This window comes from Silurus meridionalis, chromosome 19 (genome assembly GCF_014805685.1).
Source record: "Silurus meridionalis isolate SWU-2019-XX chromosome 19, ASM1480568v1, whole genome shotgun sequence".
In the NCBI taxonomy this organism is placed as follows: Eukaryota; Metazoa; Chordata; class Actinopteri; order Siluriformes; family Siluridae; genus Silurus; species Silurus meridionalis.
In genome coordinates, this window is record NC_060902.1 from 1274802 (window position 1) to 1296257 (window position 21456).

The window sequence follows — 21456 nt, forward strand, 5'->3', positions numbered from 1 at the left end:
CTTTCCCTGGAATACTATAATGATTTATTTAGTTTGGTCATTTCTTTAATTTTCCTTTAGGTCTAAAGGAAGTCCTGTAATTATTGATGTGAAGCATCTAGGAGGTTATAATTTCTGGGTATTAATACATCCAGTTTCTCATACATCTACAGGTTTTTGTGATTTATGATCAACTTTAATGTAAAACGTCCTCTGAATTTTTAGAGATGCTTTATGTCTTTGCAAGGGAGAGTTTCAAAATGTATTATCGAGCGCCTAATTAATTAATTAACAATGCAGTTGTTTAAATGTCCACTAGGTGGCAGTGTGTGATTTACTAACAGCACAGTAAGCGGAGCAGGATCTCAGACCTGCTTCAAATTGAGGAAAAATCGAATTCCTAAAAAGGCAAAGTAGGAAATCTTCAATTTCTCCGCTATACCTCAGAAAGAGTAGTCGTTATTTCTCAAGACGTTTTTAATAGTGAGCTCCTGCTTTCTTTCCATTTTGGAAACTAAACCAAATGTGTAAATGCCTTATGTAATAATCTTCTCACCATTATCACCATCTGTTTTTCACTGCTTTTCTTTCATGTATTATTCAATCACTTACTAAATCACAGTCTGTAGAGAATTTACATATTTAACATATTCTCCAAATATAAACGATAACTTGCTCCATGTATTTAATCCAAAAACTTTTGTTTCCTCTGAAGGTGACAGTTTAGGTACAAACATCTGTATATTTATATATTTATTAGGTAAAAGTAAATATTTATACCGTTATATTACTTAGTTTGTTGCATAGAAACAAAAGGAACATGCCTGTGTGTTGGTTCTGTTTTTGCTGATAAATCAGTCGTGACCCATCGAGCATCAACACCATGAACTTCTTCAGCTTCTTCAGCGCTTCTTCTATCAGTGATCCTCGTCCCCCACTACCATGTCGCCGGTTCACCACTGTTCCTTCCTTGGAGCACTTTTGATAGATTCTGACCACTGCAGACCAGAAACATCCCACAAGACCTGCAGTTTTGGAGATGCTCTGACCCAGACGTCTAGACGTCACAATTTTCAGATCTTTAGTTTCAGTACTTTTATTAATCTGGTTATTCTTACTTTTATCTTACTATTTAAGACCACTTCCAGAAAATTGTAGTGGCACCTAACCTATTAATAATAATAATAATAATAATAATAATAATAATAATAATATGTAATGATGATACTGACCTGCATAGCGTTGATCAAAGTAAATATTCAGGTTTATGGTTTGACTCTGGTGTGTTTTATATTGAACTAAAAAACATTTTAATTTTAATGATTGTAAGACACTCGTCACAATTTATATTATTACTTTTCTATTCTTCACTTTGCAGATGCTGTTTATCAAAATGTATCTAGAGTAAACCTTCTGCCCCTCAGTATAATAAAGTGCATTTACTGGGTTTAATTTATACTATAAATGTGTACATTTCATTTATATTCAATTTTTGGTGCAATAATTCCTTTTTATTTGCACGGACAGAAAGGTGAGTAAAAGGATCCTTTAGACTTCAGAAATTATCTTTAATTGTTTACGTTTAAAAATATTTAATTCTCTTATTTTTATATACATTATACACTGATCAGATGATGGACTATCTATCTATCTATCTATCTATCTATCTATCTATCTATCTATACATATACGTACATACATACAATACATATCTATACACACACACACACACACACACACACACACACACACACACACACTCTATAATTCCATTGTTCCACTCTTCCATTGTCACAGGTGTATAAAATCATCACCTGGGCATTAGTGAAAGAAATGGTGGCTTTCAGGAACTCAGTGAATTCCAGTGTGATACAGTGACAGGACGTCACCTGTGCAATAAGTCCAGTCGTGAAATTTCCTCACTACTAAATATTCCACAGTAAACTGTTAGTGGTGTTATAACAAGGTGGAAGCGACTGGGAACATTGAAAACCACAGAGAAGGTCAGCAAATACTGAGACACGTAGTGCACAGAGGTCACCAACTTTCTGCAGAGTCAATAGCTACAGACCTCCAAACTTCATGTGGCCTTGAGATCAGCTGAAGAACAGTACATAGAGAGCTTCCTGGAATGGGTTTCCATGGTGGAGCAGCTGCGTCCAAGCTTTACATCACCAAGTGCAATGTGAAGCATCGGATGCAGTGGTGTGAAGCACGAGGCCCCTGGACTCCAGAGCAGTGGAGATGTGTTCTCTGGAGTGAAGACTCGCGCTTCACTGTCTGCCAATCCGATGGATGAGTCTGGATTTGGCGGGTGAGGAGGATTATGATGGGTACATTTTTCAGGAGTTGACTTGTTTCCAGTGAAAGGAACTCCTAATGCTTCAGCATACCAAGACATTTTGGATAATTTCATGCTTCCATTTTTGTGGAACAGCTTGGGGACGACCGGTTCCATCAGTGCACAAAGCAACATCCATAAAGACCTGGATGAGTGAGTTTGGTGTGAAAGAACTTCACTGGCCTCCACAAAGTCCTGACCTCAACCCGAAAGAACAGCTTTGGTATGAATTAGAGTGGAGACTGTGATCCAGGTCTTCTCGTCCAACATCAGTGTCTGACCTCACAAATGACACTCCTAAACTTTGTGGAAAGCCTTTTTCAGAAGAGCCGAAGTGGAGTTAAATTTTCTTTTTTTTGTCTTTTAATTCATATCTGATGCAGGTTACAAGACACCATGATGAAACTTCATTTTCAGACCCTGGATTAACTACATAATTGATTGGATGTTATAATAAAAATGAATTTCATAGTTTATTTTAGCCATTGATATGAATATATTGATTAAAATTTTAGATTTTATCACAAGCATCACTCTCATGGTGTCAAACACTAAATCGAGACTGAACCGAGACTGAACCGAATACTAAGAAATCGAGTCAGGAAGTATATAAAATCTTGTATCATATTAAGACTTTGCCAGAAATCCAACATTTATGAGGAGTTTTTTTCTTTTACTTTGCACATCACTGATTTATTTGTTGTGATTGTCAATTCAGAAAAGAGTCGGTACGTTTTAAACGACTCTTTACAAGAACGGGTGCTAATGACTTTTAGAGATGGGTTAAAACAAGGTTTATGAGGTGTGTAATGTTTAGAAAATGGTGTTATATGGATTAGATTATTTCTATACACATTTGTGCAGCCAGGTGAATAAACAAACGGGGGAGTCAGATTAAATGAAAAGGTGTCGATTCAGTAAAGTGACTCGTAAATCTTAATTACTCCCGACTGCCTAGGATAGGTGGGTTCGTGTGTGTGTGTGTGTGTGTGTGTGTGTGTGTGTGTGTGTGTGTGTGTGTGTGTGTGTGTGTGTGTGTGTGTGTGAGAGAGAGAGAGAGAGAGAGAGAGAGAGAGTAGTCAGTCTCAGGCTAGGTCTCCTGCAGTTCTGAGTATTCTCCGCAGTTTGCTCCCAGCATGGAGCCTTCTTCTCCTTTCTCCTAGACGTGGGATTTCTGGTGTTTCCTCGTCGCTCATGTGCACCAATAACTCTCTCAGAGCTTCATGTGGATGTGTTCTTGGGTCTCAGAGAATGGATCTTACTCTCACCCTTCTCCTGATGCTGGTAATTAGCGGAATTTACGCAACATCGCGTGGATCAGATCTTCTGCCTTACATGTGAGTGATAAACCTGAGCATCTTCATCGTCAGGGTTTGCAGTTTCTGAGCTCTAGGCTGTGATTTTGGAGCAGGAATAACCTGTGATGATTATTAATTAATGACCAATTATCACTCATTAAGCGGAAGAGGCGATCACGTGACATTAATTACAGCAAGTGTGTGACTGCGTGCAGGAAGAATGTAGTTTAATGCTTAAAAGATTTCTTTGTGATTTTTATTTGGTTATTAGAATGTAATTGTACGGCATTTAACAACTTTAGCTTCTCTAATATATACTATTCAGGTGAGTGATTTATATTAAATATTATTTGCTTATATTAAAATTAATTTTACTATACAAAGTTAAAGATCAAGTACAAGTTGTTAGACATAAATGTAAGTATCCAAAGTGAAAATAAATATTTGTAAGCATTGATCAGTACAAATTAAGATTTTAATATTTTCATACTGACCAGGTGCATGTTTTTGGTGAGAAAATGATTAGAATGAATGCCATGAATGAATGTTTTATTGTGGAGTACAATGTCAAGCTTTATCAAGTCACGCATGTCCTGCATAGTTTGGTGATGTTCCTTCTCTTGTGCAGTTGCTGAACCTGGTCATGAAGTGTTTACATGATTATTTCTGATGTGATTTATGGTAAACCAGAGTGGATATTTGGTGTTTGTGTTTTTGGAGATCAGGAAATGCTTTTGACTCTGATGTTATGACTCATCAGTTCATGTCTGTGACTCTGTGTTTGTTCACGTGTCATGTGCAGGCCGAACGTGTGTACAGAGCGCCAGGTGAAACTGGTGACTCACATGCAGCCCTGTGTGCAGGCTTTCACACGAATGGTCAAAGTGTGGAAGCAAGGATGTGAAGGCCAGCTGTGGTGTACGGGCTACGAGCGAAGGTGGGCTCCTTTCATTCCATCCATCCATCTAGATAGATAGATGTAGAAACACTAAGACACCTTCACCTTCAGACCCTGGAGTTTAACTACATAATAAACTGATATGAAGATTTTCTAAAATGTGAATCTCTTTATAATGTAGATAGATAAAAGTCCATGACTTGAGTCTAATGCACTTTCACAGGGATAAAAAACCCCATAATGCAATTTATGATGAGAGAAATCACAGATTCAGAATTCAGACATGAGCGCACGCTGTGAACAACTTTTGATTTGATGGTATTTTACTTAACAAGACCAGTATTTTAAAAGACTTGTCTGTCTTGTCCGTTTCCATCTTTCTTTCCTATGAGTTTTAGTGCGTTTGTTTTCCACCCATCAACCAATCAGTGCACGAGTTTCCGGGGCACAGATTTTTATTTCTTTATTTTTTACCCACTAACGGATGATAAAAAAAAAAGATCTATAACTATACATCTTCCTATAATCTCTCTCTCTCTGTTTATCAATTAATTTAGTTGCTCACTTATCCACATATCAATCCGTTCATCCATTCTTTCTTCTCTTACATGATATACACTGTTCTTTTCAGCACAAACCTGAAAAACGCTGCCAATTTTTAAACAATTGCATGTGAAAACCTTCTCAGACAGATAATTACGTTATCAAAATCGAACTACTTTCCACAAATTCCACTCCGTGTATTTACACAGGTGTCGTACACACTGAGCTCTTAGACGTGTTCGATCCAGGATGTTTAAACTAATCCAGGTAAAGATGTTTTGAGGAAAAAAATTCACATTATACTATTTAACCTATTTACAGATTAACACTTTATTAGAAACAGACACAAAATCCCTTGAGATTTGATTCATAAACCAAGGTCAAGACATTTTTTTGCTTTATATTTTCTATTGAATTATCAGTCATCTTTTGGTTCCTTCCTTCATTCTAATAGAAATCTGATACAAAATGTACTCAAATGTTTCTAAAAACCGAATTAGTTTTAACCCAATGAGAAAGAGAGGAAAAAAAAACCACATCAGGATTCTTGTCTTTCATTTGCTCGCCTGTTTGTTCTCTAATCAGCGGATTTCCCATAATGACCCCCAAACTGTAAGGTGTCACCACGCTCTTCCAGAAAGCTGCAATTTGAAAGGCATCTCCAGGACGTCCTGGCATTCCAGTTTCGGTGCGTGTAGATGTTTGCGAGCTGAGCTCTGCTCTTCAAAAGCCACCAAGCCTGCAATTAGAGCTCGTAAACAGAGAGCCGTGAGCGTGGCGTGACGTGACGGAGAGAATGAGACCCAAACTACAGGCCCTGGTGTGGTGGCTGGAACACAAAGCCTGAGTCTTTCTCATGCTTTGAGAAAAACGAACATGAAAGGGTGGAAGATGTTTCACAAATGACATCCTGTTTGTGTTTTGCACGTTGAAGTTTATCCCTAAACATTAGTCACAGTTTGGGTCTTTTGCTCGCCTTTTCAACCCCACCAACATCATTATCTTCAGCATTAAAGCACTGAAAGGAGGTGACGACCTGCTAAAGAGTGTAATAAAAGCTCTGTGTGTTTTGTTGCAGGACTGCGTATTACACTGCATACAGACAAGTGTATCGGCAGAATTATGAGCCGGTGTATAAATGCTGCCCGGGATGGTCTCAGCTCAACGGGGATGCTGGATGTCTTTACCGTAAGTGCTGCATTATTTTCACAACAGTTCTTTCAGTTCTAATGTAATATATCGTTGATTTATTATATGCGGAACATATGAGGTGCCATTAAAAAGTTTCCAAACTGATGATCCTACCGCGGTGCTTAACGTTACAACGTCTGCGATTTCATCACTGAGAGCGAGTTGGAACAAAGAGCACGTGAATTTCTGTGTGAAACCGGGCAAATCTGCCACAACATACGTATGACACACGGAGATGCTGCACCGAGTCGTTCGAGCAGCACACGTGCTTCAGGAGCGGAGGAACATCAATGAAAGACGAGATCAGGAAGACCTTCAACGCCCGTTTTGACACCGTGCGGAGATCCGGCACAGATAGCAGAAGATGCTTGACATATTTCGAATAGAAGACTTCCAGGATGCGTTCCAGAAGAACTCTGGGAGGCGCTGTATTGCTGTGCAAGCGGCCTGTTTTGAAGGTGATGGTGTGGAAATGCAGATAAATAAAGTACTTTCATGTAATCTAGTCTCAACTTTTTCATATCATCTCGTAATGTCCAAGTTACTATGGGCAGCTTTCACACAAGGCATTTATTACTATAATTTTTTTTTTCTTTACCAGCAGTGCATATTTTTCAGTACGTACATTTTTGATCATTTCAAACTGTGACATTTTAATAATACTTAAAATAAATTTGGCCTAATGAGCAAAACTACGGTTTACTCAAAGTGGGAGGTGGCAGCTCAGTGGTTAAGGCATTGGACTCTGGAATAAAAGGTCATGAGTTCAAATCCCAGCACCATCAAGCTGCTTCTTCTGGGCCCTTGAGCAAGGCCCTTAATCCTCACCTGCTCTGGATAAGGATGTTTGCCAAACACCTTCAATGTGTTTGAGTCGACTCTAAATTGAATCTATGGTGGTGCATGTGGTCCATGTTTATGCAGGTCCCCGCTCACTAGGAACGTAGTGCAACGCCAATTCCAAAACAGTTGGAAATTTTTTTTTAATTATTGGCACCAACACGTCTCAAAAAAGAGGCAAGACCATGTTTACAATTGTGTAGCATCCCCTCTACTTTTAACAACAGTCTGAAAACATCTGTAACTGAGGAAACCAGGTGCTGGAGTTTTGGAAGCGGAATGTTGTCCTATTTTTGCCTGATCTAGGAGTCTAACTGCTCTGCAATCCTGGCTCTTTGATTTGAACATTTTTCATTGGTGAACGATCTGGACTGCAGGCAGGAGAGTTCAGCAACTGGACTCTTCTAATATAACATGCTCTTGTCATAGATGCAGTTTAGCATTGTCCTGCTGAAATATGCAAGGCCTTCCAGGCATCGTCTGGATGGGAGCGTGTGCTGCTGTAAAACCTGGATATATATATATATATATATATATATATATATATATATATTTCAGCATTGCTGGTTCCAGATGTGCAAGATCTGCCCATTCCACAGGCATTAATTACACCCATACAATCAAAGATGCAGGTTTTAAAAAATGAGCACTTACAACATGGCAGAAGGTCCGTCTCATTTTTAGTATGTCGGATTCGGTGCCCATGTTTTCCAAAAAGAATGTCAAATTTTTGATTCATCTGACCACAGAACAGTTTCCCCTTTGACACAGACCATTTTACATTAACTTTAGCCCAAAGAAGACTGCAGGGTTTCTGGATCATGTTCATATGTCTCTTCTTTGCGTGATAAAGCTTTAACTTGTGCTTTTGGATGGCACGGTGATCTATGTGCATACACAGTGATTTTTGGAAGTATTCCTGAGAATATGCTCCGATGTCCATCACAGAATCATGCGTGTTTTTAATGCAGTGGCATCAGACAGCCTGAAGATCACGAGCATCCAATATTTCGGTTTTGTCCCTTGTGGCCAATGACGTTGCAGCTCGGAGAGCGTGCGAGAAAAAACTAATTTGCATTGCAGAAGACTATCAGATATTTCAGGGTTTATTTTTGAGCCCATAACGTCTCAGATAAGAAGTCTTTAAACTGAAATAACATGCATATTTTAGTAACTCAATAAAGAATAGCCTTGTTATCTTGAAAGCTGCAGTGCTGAGCTCTGAAAGTGAAAAGTAAAAACTCAAATACAGAAATAAATCTTAGTTTAATCTCCTGATAAACCTCTGTTTTTCAGCTAAAACGGTTTGACTTGTACGTATATGGTGTGGTGTGGCTGGTGTGGGATGTAGCAGGGTAAGTGTGGTATAAACAGAGCTGGATTTGTGACACCGCTCAGGGCAAAGACCTTTAGATTGACACACAGGGGCTGCTGCAGGCAATTCCTGAGCTACAGGATCTAACGCTCCCCTCAAAGGCTTCTTTGTGTGTTGGTGAAGGTTATACCGCTCTTTACCGTGATCTAAACCAAACCCAACGCTCAACTCGACACCGGGTAGTTTTAAAACACGCCAAAAAGTCTGTCGGCACACATTCATTTGTGGGTCCTAGATATCAACTTTCCCTGACAACATCTGCTCCTCTGCAGGGCTTTGAGCTTTTCATCTTCATAACTCAAGGCCTGGAGAAAATCTGGACGAACTAATTACTCTTCTGTGAGACCAGTGACCCGGGATACAACAGCAGGATGAAAACGTGTGCATTTCACCACAGCACCTTCAGTAGTCATTTTCATTGTTACTGAATTTTGGTTTATTACATTTTGTACATTTTTACTATTTATTTAAATACTGTTTTATCATTAATATTTTCTCATATCAAGTTTTTGAGCGGCTGACCAAAATCACTTTTTTTTTTTTTTTTTTTGCATGTAACTATATTCGTGACAAAAATCTAGAAAATCTAGAAAATAACGAAGGAGGCTCGCATGCATCAGTCCAACTAGAAGATCTCAAGATGATTCTACTGCTCGTAAAGCTGTTTGGAGCAGATGTGTAAATGAAAGCTGCTCAGATTGTATCCACAGAATGAAAGGTTGTCTCCAGGGCTCTGCTTTCACACAGTGGGGAATTAAAGAGTGGCCCGGGATAAAGACAGGGTGTAACCATGAAGCTTATTCCACCGTACTGTTACAAAAGCCAGCCGAAGCTAATTAGTCTAATGACCGTCATTATTTGACTGCTGCTCCTGCTGGAGCTCGAGCGTCCAGAGAACGATCAAAGAGATGAAAGATCTTTTTTCTTGAAATTGTTCGATTCTCTTTCCTCAAATTCATTGCGTTTGTTCTGTTAAATCTCAACCCTTTTCCTGAGTCGTGTATGAAGACGTGGCTTTAAACAGGATTAGCGGGAACTCGTTGTAAAAAGTCAAACAGGAAGTGGGGAGATGTAAAGTCCAGTACGAGACCCTTAACCAAACGATTATTTGTAATTCTTAGTAAAGTATTGAAAATTAAACTAATAGGGTTTGCTTTTTTTTTACCAACTGCTCTTAAAGTTTCTCAAGTACATTTGACTCTTCTTGTAGAAGTGCTCTGAAGATGGAAGACTTCCTCTTAATTTTAACCAGTATTTCCTTTTCATTCGTCTTCAAGAACCTCTTTCTGCACGACAATGGAGACGTATAAAGTAATGCAAATTGGAGTGGACTTTTCGTTCATTGAGAAGATTGCTCCTCAACGCTGCGTACATTTGTCCCTCTTTTCATTGGCGGTTTGAATCCAGAGTTGAACCGAGGTCCTCGTGGACTTCTGGAGTTTTTACGGGATGTCCTGAGAGGCGTCAGTGGGTGGTCTGGGGGTCGGAAGACACCGTTAACGTCTGCGATACAATGGGAGTCACAAAGGCGACTTGACTGTTGGTTTCTCTCCATTTCAGACGTGACGCTTTCATGACCCATTGTTCCAGGGTCTGTTTATCGCTTTAAAGGATTTTTCCCACTATGCATTTTTCTTTGACTGTACTTTGCAGCTAGGCAAAGGGGTTTTATTCTCTCCAAAGTGGTATCATTTAAAACACTCTGTATTTGTACCTGCTGGGGTCTGGTGACTGAAAGGCTCTAAAACCGGTTTTTATCTTTGTGAAGGTAATAATCTTGAGGCAGACAGACAGTTTGATAAAAGTGTGTAAAATTGTTAGCCTGTTGCTTCTCATGATCTTTCTACTTCGAACTGCTGGTTTCAGTTGGGGGGGAAACTTTTCTCACAATTCCCCTTCTTTAATCAAGGCACATTTTCACATTTAGGGGAAAAAAGCAAAAGAAGGCATGTTACCTCCTCTAATGCAAGCAGGTACCGAAGATGTACAAAGATGCTCATCATTCATCTTAAATTCTTTAGTTTCCTACAGATCCTGTCAAAAATGATCATTGTTTCCATGCAGCACACTAACGAGATGAGCATTTCCTTTGGCCAAACAAATCTATAATTGTACAGATGTTCCACTTAAATTTTTTTTATAAAAAAAAAAGATTTCCTCAGCTTTATACACTTCGTTCATTTAGGTGCAGCGACTGGGCAGGTAATTCCATGAAAGACGACTGTTTGCTCTCTAAATAACACTTTAAGGACTCGGACGTATTCATCACTTCGGCTAATCGTCTCGTTGTGCGGTGAAGTCGCTTCCAATTAGACGGAACTACTTTGTGTTGGTGTATGGAACGGTTGCCATGTTTGTTTTTTCCACTTTCCGGAACCTTCTCTGCTCCAAAACAACCCTAAACCATTAAGCATCCACCTCCATGTGTGACTGTGGGGGGTGAGGAAATCTGATCACATCTCTCCTGTTCTCCGTCTTGCCTCCCAAAACAACCCAAACCCCTCAGGCTTTATCCTTTCCACTGATCTTTCTTAGCTGGGTGGGAAGACGCCATGCTGAAGGAGATTCATGAAGAATTATGAAATATATTTTAGCCATTTTTATTAACACAGCTCTCGTGTGTACACAAATCTTCGTTTTCCAATCATGGCTCCAATTCTAAAGCTTAAATATTGTCTAAAGACCTTTTTCATCCTAAAGTCATCAGGTCTCATTAGCCTTTGTGTTCCTCTGCAGCACAATCGTCAGGGCTCAAGTTTAATAAAGCCGCAGATAGACAGCGTACATCGCATTCAGACACGACTACACACGTGTGTACATGCGTACATACACACCTGGCACTGGTTGAACAGACACGCATGCGAGCTAAAAGACGTGGGGGTAGTTAGTTTTGAGTGATGGGCGTTTATGGAATGTGACGTCTGATGGTCTGGCCTGTACTTTGCCCAAGAGGCACCTGTGAGGCACAGAATCTCAGACGGATTATACAGCATTTGTTTATGGATTTGTGGACTTCGTCGTGCACACACACACACACACACACACACACACACTTGCACTCAGGGCGGAATTATTGTGCCCGGTGGCTGTAGTTCCTGCTGATTGAAAACACATTCGGCCTCCTGTTATCTTCAAGAGCTCACAATCTTTTTTTTTTTTTTTTTTCTTCCTCAAAAAATGTAGATAATAAAAGAAATCGCCAAACCATGATCCATGAGCTGATGTATATTTGGGCTGTATAATATTGCAAAGAAATGTTCGAAAAAAATCCCAAATAAGTTGTGGTGGATTAAGTGTCTGAGCATGACCTGGCTTGTTCGCTCCCTGTGTAAACCCTGGAACACGCTACCTAAAAGACATGCAAAGAACATGGCATTAGGAAGGTTTTTATTTTTCCTTTGAAGTGATGACAAAAGAATTAAAAAAGATTTCAAGATTTTTATTTGGACATTTAAATATTTTCTGACTTCATTACTGAAAATAAATATACGTATTTTTTAAGTCTCACTTTGAGAAAATATCAATTTATTTCTACAGAAAATACTTTAAATATTTAACAGTTCAATACACTTTCCCATATAGGGTTGTGAAAATGCTCAGAATGCTGACTCTGCAGTTTTTTGTTGTTCCACAACAAGAACAAGCCTTTACTAGCTAACGTTTGCTAGCTAGCTATCTGATAAAATTGGCTTTTTATTCCAAAGTAAAGATCATAGCCAGATTTCTGTAAAAAACTATAGTTATTCATAATATATTTAGGTCAAGAAACAGAATTCAATAATGATTTTGGGAAACTGTAATCAAGGCTAAGAGAGAAGTGTACACAGCTAGCTAGCTTAAAACCTCTGGTGGTAAAGGTAACTAGCTAGCTATTTTGAAAAGATAAAAAGAAAAGAGAGGGAATTCTGTTTCTTGACTAGAGTATATTATGAATAACTATAGTTTTTTACATTACAGTAAATATTAAACATGCTGCAAGTATTAATTATAACAAGCTAAACAGCTGATGCTTCTTGTATATAAATGGAGTAAATTTGAGCATTTTCAGGACTTTTCTCATTTCCGATATTTAATATCTTTCTCCTTTTCGTAGCTGTCTGCAGCTATGGAGTGTGTTTTAATGGAGGTCGGTGCAGAGAAGGCTCCTCGCAGCTCTGTGAGTGCCCGGCTGGATTCCACGGCCCGAGCTGTCAGTACGGTGAGTAACCGCAGTTCACGTCTCCATCCGCCTGGTTGTACGTGGCACGTCCGGCTGTACGCTCGATTTGGTTATCACTGTCGGTTTCACAGAGAGCGATTTGTCCAGATGCGTTTCGTGTCTCTCACGTATGTGAAGCTCCTACATTTCACTTGTGGTATCTTGGCACAGCCTTCCGTCTTTCCTTCCTTAATGGCTGTATTTGAGTTTCCTCCAGTCTGATGTTGGTCTTAAGCTGTTGAAGGCCAAGAATTTTATCTCCTGTAAATAAGGAACAGAAGCCGGCGGTTCAGGAATGGACGAGGCTGTTGCTTTTGTGATATCCACACACGAAAGGAAATATCCTGACACCACTTTTTTCTCTTTATATTATGCATTATAACTGTAGCATTGTATTCGAATGGACCTTCAGGACAGTTGGGCATAATTTCAGGAAAGGGAAGAAGTTTTATGAGCCTGACAAAGAGAACAATGTGAACCAGTTATGAATGCTAAAGCACTATGGCCAAAAGTTTGTGGACACCTGACCCATAAGATGTAATTCTTTTTGAATATACCATTCGTCTCCATTTCCTGTTATAATAACATCCTTTCTTCTGAGATGATGTTCCTCTAGAGTTTGTGGTAATTTGTGCTTATTCAGCTATAAGGGTGTTTAGTAAAGTCAGGTGCTGATGTAGGTGAGAAGGTGAGGAGGCCTGTGGTGCAGTCAGCGTTCACATTCAACCCAAAGGTGTTGGGAGAAGAGCAGGAGATCTTCCAACCCATGTAAAGCAGATCTTCATGGAGATGACTTTGTGATACAATTGTCTGTCTCCAAGTTTGTGCTAACAGTTTGGAAAAGTTTAATTCATGTTTATTTGTATTGCGTTTTTAACAATGATCATTGTCTCAAAGCAGATTTACACAGATAATGTGGTGATATAAAGAACATCTTATTCATTTTTAAGTGTAAGATTGTCCCTCATTGTTTGGTTAAGTGTCTCGTACTGGACTTTAACTCTCCCCACTTCCTGTTTGACTTGATTAAATTTTTTTCTACTCTTAAATTCTTATAATTAATTTTTTTTGTCACATACTGATTGTTTAAACTGTAATCTACATCTGTTAGGACTAAATAATAAGGAGGAGAGAAGAAGGATATGCTATAAATGGACATTCGGTGCAACCCAGATGAGGATGAGGTTCACTCTTGAGTCCGGTTCCTCTCAAGGTTTCTTCCTTATGCCATCTCGGGGAGTGTTTTCTTGCCACAGTCGCCACCGGCTTGTTCATCAGGGACAAACTTATACTTATAAAGAACACATTCACTTTTAATCACCACATTATCTGTGTAAAGCTGCTTTGAGACAATGTTCATTGGTAAAAGATACAAATAAAAATTAATCGAATTGAATTGAGAACAGAAAGAGTGGAAAAGAAATTACATTATATACATTTATATACAAAGTTACATATATAACAAAATGTAATAATTTTATGTATAAAATGGATATACAAAAGTAGAGATTAGGGACGGTAAAATTCGCATCGGTGCATCTGCATAAAGTTAACGAGGTGATGAAAGTGTCATTTGTATCACGATTCATTGTTTTTAAACACATTCGCATCGGTTTTACCAGATCAGTAAAAACCTATTTATACATTTATCATCTGGAACATGACCAATTTGGGACCAATATTTTAGATGCAGATTGAGTTCTCGACGCTAAACTGTACCTCGAGCACGTCCTGCTACATCAATATGAAGTATCGCAACACTGCGGAGACGGAGAGAGTCACATAGAATACAGATTAACATGGCAGAGGTAGAGCTGTAACTTCCCTTAGACACAACAGTAAAAAAGAATGTCTGGGTTTATTCAATCTTTATTTGTTTTTTTATTTTGCACTAAAAAAGGCGTGTTTGTGAAAGGGGCCATGAGTTAGAAGTCCGAAGGCACTCAAGTAAATTGATTTGCTGTCCGTCTGAATCAAAGTAATAAAAGCGAGTTATCTGTAACCTACTGAATTGCAGAGCATCAGATTTTATTTTTCTATTGTGTTGATTTGAAATCAGATCCCCACTGCGTCGTAAAAGTTTCCTGTGCATTGAGATATACATATATGGTGTGTATGTTTAGTTAGTATGTAAATATTATGCAAAAGCTAGTATTTATAGCAATTAAAGGAAAAATGGATTTTAATTACAATTAAATCTGATGTACCCTATTTGTTATTATGTGTTGTGTGATCAGTATATTGCACAGAGACAGGATTTGGTTCTTGCAGAAGTAAAGTGTTAATAAAAACATTGTTAGAATTATTATTACAGCATGCCTAAATGTGAGTAGATTGTCCATGAGTGTCCATGAGGTGACCAGTGTGTGGAGAGGAGTGGAGACATTAGTGAACATGAAGAAGAAGTAGTAATGCCTGGATTGCAGTGTGTTCAGGATCTGGATGGCCTGTAGATTGAACGCTGGAGAACAGACTGCATGCTGCGCTATCGTGGGCTCTGGTGGCTCTGCTCAGACATCTCAATAACGAGGTTACACCAGAGCGTCAGTGCTTTCTGTGGTGCGTTTGTAGAAGTTGATCAGGATTTTGGAGAGGAGAACAAACTTCCTGAGGCTTCCACCTCTGTTCTATTGTGAAGGAACCGGGTCAGGTTGTTGATAGGTTGTGGTCAAGGGACTTGAATGAGGATTAAAATAAAATCCTGAATTTGGTAATAATCTGATTCTCAGAACTAGAACATTCACTTTCTATACATAATCTGATGATTGAACTTAAATTGCTTCATCTTAACGTCCATCCATTCTTAGTTGTTGTTTTTTTTACGTTATTAGTTTCAATCACAGGTACTTTTTGTCAAACTGAACTTATTCGAATCTGATTGTCCTTCGAGGACCTTTTCTTCTTCACTCTCGTGTTTGAATGCAGCAGTCAAAGCCTTGCTTGTTAAGACTTTTCCTCTTTCCTCTTTGCTTCTTTGTTTGGTTTAAACGGCACTTCAGTTGCTGCCATTCTTCAGGTCGCGCATGAGGTCGACCCCCTGCCTTCATAATGTCCATCCACGCATTTGAAGTGGTTCAAGGAAACGTCAGTTCCACATGACTTTTTCCCACTGTGTCAGGACCTGGTGCTATTGTCCTATCTGCACTCTGGAGAGCTTCGCATAAGGTCTTGCCCTCTTTCCTTTGGGATGCTATTAGCTTATGAATACTGTGATGGTTATATTGCTCCATGATTGACACTCGGTCTGATCATGGCCAGCGATTGGCTCGGCGTTACCTGTGGGGCGGGACGAGACTCCTAGACTCCATGCTGGCCTTTGTGGGATCTCTGTAGGACGTCTTTAAGGTTAATTGACTCGAAATGACAGGAAGATTGTGACAGAGGGGAAAAAAACAGTTAACAGAAAACAATTGTATAGCTTTGTTACGTAATGTACGACAAATTTAATCTAAATAATGAGTCAAGTAAGAACAAAAAAAAAGAAGAAACAAAATGTCACACAGCGCAAAAAACAGAACTTAACCATAGGGGTGACCCTGAATAGTGGAAAATTCGATGCTTTGATAGGTGGAGTCTTTTTTCCATTACAAATCTCACAGTCGAATCTTAAACGAGGATCGTGCCATTTTTACGTTATATGTGGGTGCTCAATATCTGATTTCACATAGAACTACCTGTTTTCTCCCAATAAGTTGATTTACAGCCCATTATAATAATGCTGTAAATAAAGCAAAGCTTTTAATAAATATTTAACGTGCATGAATAAATCCAACCCCCCTCGAGCTTCTTAATAACAATTCTGTAAAATTGATTGATTTTCAGTGCATCATCGTTAAATGTTGTAACATTTTATTTCTGATCAATGAAACAAAAACTAAATGACACACAAAAAAGATTCGTTCATTTTGATGAACAAGATTCAAAGAACCGAGTCACTAAAATGATTCGGTCTTCACATCACTACAGGAAAAAAACAGAAAACTGGAAACAGAAAAACTGCAGTATTTTTAAGTCTTTAATAATCATCTGTACCAGAGGCACGTTTCTCTCAACTCCCATCAGCCAGACACGAGCTGCATAAACACACAGTTGTTCTCCGACAGTTATGATGTCAAGCCAGAATTCCACACTAATACGCGGCTGTTAGCGCGTTCCTGTCCATCAGACTTACCTGTAATGGTGCACTGTGTCGCAGCAGGTGATGACATCTGACATACTCATGTGGTTTTAGCACATAATAATGCTGGGAGAGAAGGAGTAGCGGGAGGTTTGGAGTTGGCACGCCATGAAGGACATCTGTTTGTGCTCTTGGGAGATCGCCTTCCTCTTCTTGTATTGTCCTGTGGCTCTCAAAACTTCTCGTCTTTAGTGAAGATAAGTTACACACAAAGCTTGAACAAGCCGAGACCCTTTGAGCGATCGCTTTTGTAAGATAGAAGAGTGTGACATATGGAAAGCTGGAGCACAGTTTAGAACTTTTCTCTACACAACAAATTCAGATCTTCTATTGGCTGCGGCCGTTGGGGTCTCCACAGCAGATCATCGGTCTGCATATCACGGTCCTCTACATCTGCATCTTTCAAACCAACCACCTGCAGATCTTCCCTCACCACATCCATAAACCTCCTCCATGGCCGCCTTCTTTTACTCCTTCCATATGCCCCATGTCACTCCACTTCACAGGTCCAAACCATCTCTCACCTCATCTCCAAAATGTCCATCCTCGTCACTTCCAATGAACATCTCAGCATCTTCAGCTCCACCACAGCACAACAAATCGAATGAACAGGAACAGGAATGACTTCCAAAAGTATTGGGTCACCTGGTCATAAGTACGGTATGTGATTGTTGAGCATCGCATTCCACATTTAGTCCCAATGTGCTCCTATAATTTCCCTCCACTCTTCTGGGAAGATGTTTCACTAGATTTTAGAGTGTGCTTGTGGATATTTGTGAATATCAGCAACAAGGCTGTTAGAAAGGCAGGTACTGATGTAGGTAAGGAGACCTGGGGTGCAGTCAGCGTTCACATTCATCCCAAAGGTGTTCAGTAGGGAGATCAGAGCTCTATAGCAGGCCACTCAAGATCTTCCTCTCAAAGCATGTAAACCAGATCTTCAAGGAGCTCACTTTATGCACAGGGGCATCACCATGCTGGAACAGGTTTGGGTTTCCAAGTTCTTGAGTCATTGATTCCAGGAACAGGAATGACTTCCTGTTGAGTGCATAGTGCAGAGATTTAGATTATAATTTAGATGTGCAGACACAAAACATAAACAAGGACCATAATGGAGGACAAATGAGACAAAGTAAGACTACATACGTGTCTTAGTTATCTGTGAAAAGGGACCAGGTACAGAAATGACATGATTTATGGAAAATTTTAGAAAATGGAAGAATTCCTCCTGTTGAACATGTAGAGAAACAGATTTCGCAGAGATTATTGTTGACTCGGCTAAATGTAGGTTAGAGTCGTTTCACTTCTCTAAACTGGGAACAAAGTTAGTACCCAATGACGAGTAAATCAACAGACCTGGTGTTGTATTTACTCAAATTAATCTGTGTGTAACGAATCAGCTTTAGTAGTTGTGTTCTAGCTAATATCTCTGACTGGAGCTTTCTTTAGACAGGCCACGCCCACAAATAACAACCTGCATGTAATACAAGCGACATTTCAATCGAGTCTGTTTGTGTAGGTGTTTCACATCCGGACCACAAAACTAAAGCCAGGATTGTAACAGGATTGTACTGAATTATAAACCTTTCCGAGCGTCACTCTGCATCTGCTGATCATTACAGGTTGCAGATTTTCAGGAAAATTTCAGGCTAAACATACATATTAGTCCCATTAGTTATAAAGTTAAAGGAAGCTGTTGTGACCACACATTTCTCCAGCAGAAGAAAAGAAGCAATGCGTCGTATATATTTGTAGTAACAGTCAGTGGTGCTTACGGAGTAACAGCTGCACTCGGCCTTCGTTTAGACTGCAGACCGAGTCGCAAACATACAAACGTTGTTTAAATGCACACATCGGAAACTATTTCAGATCTGAGCAATCTTCAAAAAAAGGACATTGTATTATTATAAGTTTGACTTTTTTTTCTCTCTCTCATATTTATAGATATTTAGATAAATATACGTGTGTGTGTGTGTGTGTGTGTGTGTGTGTGTGTGTATATATATATATATATATATATATATATATATATATATATATATATATATATATATATATATATATATATATATATATATAAGACCCAAAAGTATTGGGTCACCTGGTCATAAGTACGGTATGTGTTTGTTTTTTGAGCATCGCATTTAGTCTCAATGTGCTCCTATAATTTCCCTCCACTCTTTCACTAGATTTTGGAGTGTGCTTATAGATATTTGTGTTCATCAGTCATGAGGGTGTTATGAAATGCAGGTACTGATGTAGGTAAGGAAACCTGGGGTGCAGTTAATGTTCACATTCATCCCAAAGGTGTTCAGTAGGGATGAGATCAGAGCTCTATAGCAGGCCACTCAAGATTTTCCTCTCAAAGCATGTAAACCAGATCTTCAAGGAGCTCACTTTGTGCACAGGGGCATCACCATGCTGGAACAGGTTTGGGTTTCTAAGTTGAAGTGAATGCAAAATTTTATTATAGAGCATCTAAAGAGATGTCCTGCTTTGCAGTTACAGTTTGGAAATTAACCACATATAGCAGGAACGTTCAGGTGTCCCAATACTTTTGGAAAGTGTGTGCGAGAATTGCATGCACTCCTGGTTCCCTTTTTGTTCTATTTCTCACTTGAATGTTTTTGTCTCCAGATCACCAAATTTATCTTGTTCCTCGACCCATTATTTAAAATCACCGATTCACCATAAAAGTTCCACCACACGCGAAAAACAACTTACACACACACAAACACACACACACAATATATTTACATTTAAATTTAAGTCATTTGGCAGATGCCCTTATCCAGAGAGACTTACATTAGTTACAATCATACAACTGAGCAGCTATGGGCTAAGGGCCTTGCTCAGGGGCCCAGAAGGGCCAGGGTTTGTGGCTGAAATTTGAACTCATGACCTTTTAGATTCAAAGTTCAATTCTTTAACCACCAAGTTACCGCCTCCTGACCTCAATGAGCTCCATGGAGGAGTTTTGCTTGTGGTGGAATTTCATAAACGACTCGAGGGACAAGATGAATTTAATAAACTAAAGAAGAAAAAAAAACATTCAAATGGAAAACTGAACAAAAAGGGCACCAGGAGTTCACTCCAACAGTTTTATTATTAATAGAGTGAGACACACACGCACACACACACACACACACACACACACACACACACACACACACAATCCGTCTCTCTGTTTATCTCGTCTTCTTCAGGAACATTATTCTACTAGTTCACACATTTTAAAAGTAAATTATATTAGATTCTAATGCATGTTTAAAGCTTTAAAAGACTTCTCGGGGCGTTTCAGTCATCACAACGTCTGTACTGGGTATAGTGAGAAGCCTCTGAGGTCAGACATGTACTCAGATCTTGTAGATTGTAGAGAATTATGGATTTCTCATGTTCTGCTGAAGGCAGCAGTGTGGAAGCTGCGCTGGAGGTCCATCACTGTGACCTGAAGGATCAGTGATCCTGATGAGTTCAGTCTTTATGTGAGGTCAAACAGGGTCACATGTGAAGGTCTGAGCAGAGAAGCATCATAAATGTAGATATTTTTATGAAGCCTTCACCTTCACAGGCTACTGGGATGTCAGATCGACTGGTGCTGAAACTTCTTTTGTCTTGATTAGTTGGTTTGATATAAAAATAGTGACTGTGTTTAACACTCATTGATCTTCCTGTCCTGAAAAAAGCTCACTTTCCACCAAGCTCTTTAAATGACAATTATTATCAGTAAAACATAAATAAAAAACAACTAAATTGATAAAATACTTATAAATATAAACATTTTCATATAAACCCTTTTCTTTTTTTTTTTTTTTAACATGCTTTGTTTGTTTGTTTGTTTGTTTTTTTAAACTTGTTTCCTGATTGGTCAGACAGTGATGTCATATGATGTGTTTTTCTGATGAAACTGTCTGAAGCGCAGCTGTTCCTATTATTAGGACACTTGTGAAAGAAGCCTGAGATGTTTTTATTCTTTGCGGTTCATCTCTACATTTGTTCTTTACCACTTGCTCATGTTCAGATTTGAAGGTTGAGAGTCAAAGCCACATGGAGATGTTTACTACAACGCGTCCGATTTAGATGTCCTTAACATTTGAACCTAACAAGTTAATCTGCAGACTCGTCCAACATCTCAGGTCTTGCTTCTAAACCAGGCTTTGTCTTCATCTCCACATCCACCCTCTGTAGCTCCTTCAAAGGGCTATCAGACATGAGAGCTGAATGTCTTTCTCCTGAGGGCAATTTTTCATCCTATAAAAGTAAAACCTTCAGAACGCGTGAGGAATACGTGTCGAGGGATAAAACCATACAGGACACGTTTCCACAGGTCAGCTGTAAAGATTTACAGTCAGAGTAAGAACATGGTCTTCATCTTAGTCGCCGTGTACTAATCAAACTTAACTTACAGTCAGGAGAGACCTCAAATACCTGCAGAAGACATTTAACCAGACATTCAGTCCAATCCGGTTGTTAGAGGAACGTGTGCAGATGATCTTTGGAAACACGTTTGAGCGAATGCTTGGAGGTTCTGCTGATTCTTTTATGTGCATGGGTATTTTGTGGAATAATTCTCGGGAATTTGTAACTTGGTGGTTAAAAGAAGCTTTGAATCAGAA

General features: G+C 39.1%; 1 protein-coding gene across 1 annotated transcript in view; it reads left to right on the forward strand.

Annotated features, from left to right (window-relative positions):
- Nucleotides 1–2392: 2392 nt before the first annotated feature.
- megf6b (multiple EGF-like-domains 6b) overlaps nt 2393–21456 on the forward strand; it is a 65437-nt gene continuing 46373 nt past the window's right edge. The window contains 4 exon segments of the mRNA XM_046875549.1: nt 2393–3657; nt 4421–4555; nt 6138–6247; nt 12559–12663. Of these exon segments, the coding sequence (XP_046731505.1) occupies nt 3515–3657; nt 4421–4555; nt 6138–6247; nt 12559–12663 (493 nt within the window). The 5' untranslated portion in view covers nt 2393–3514.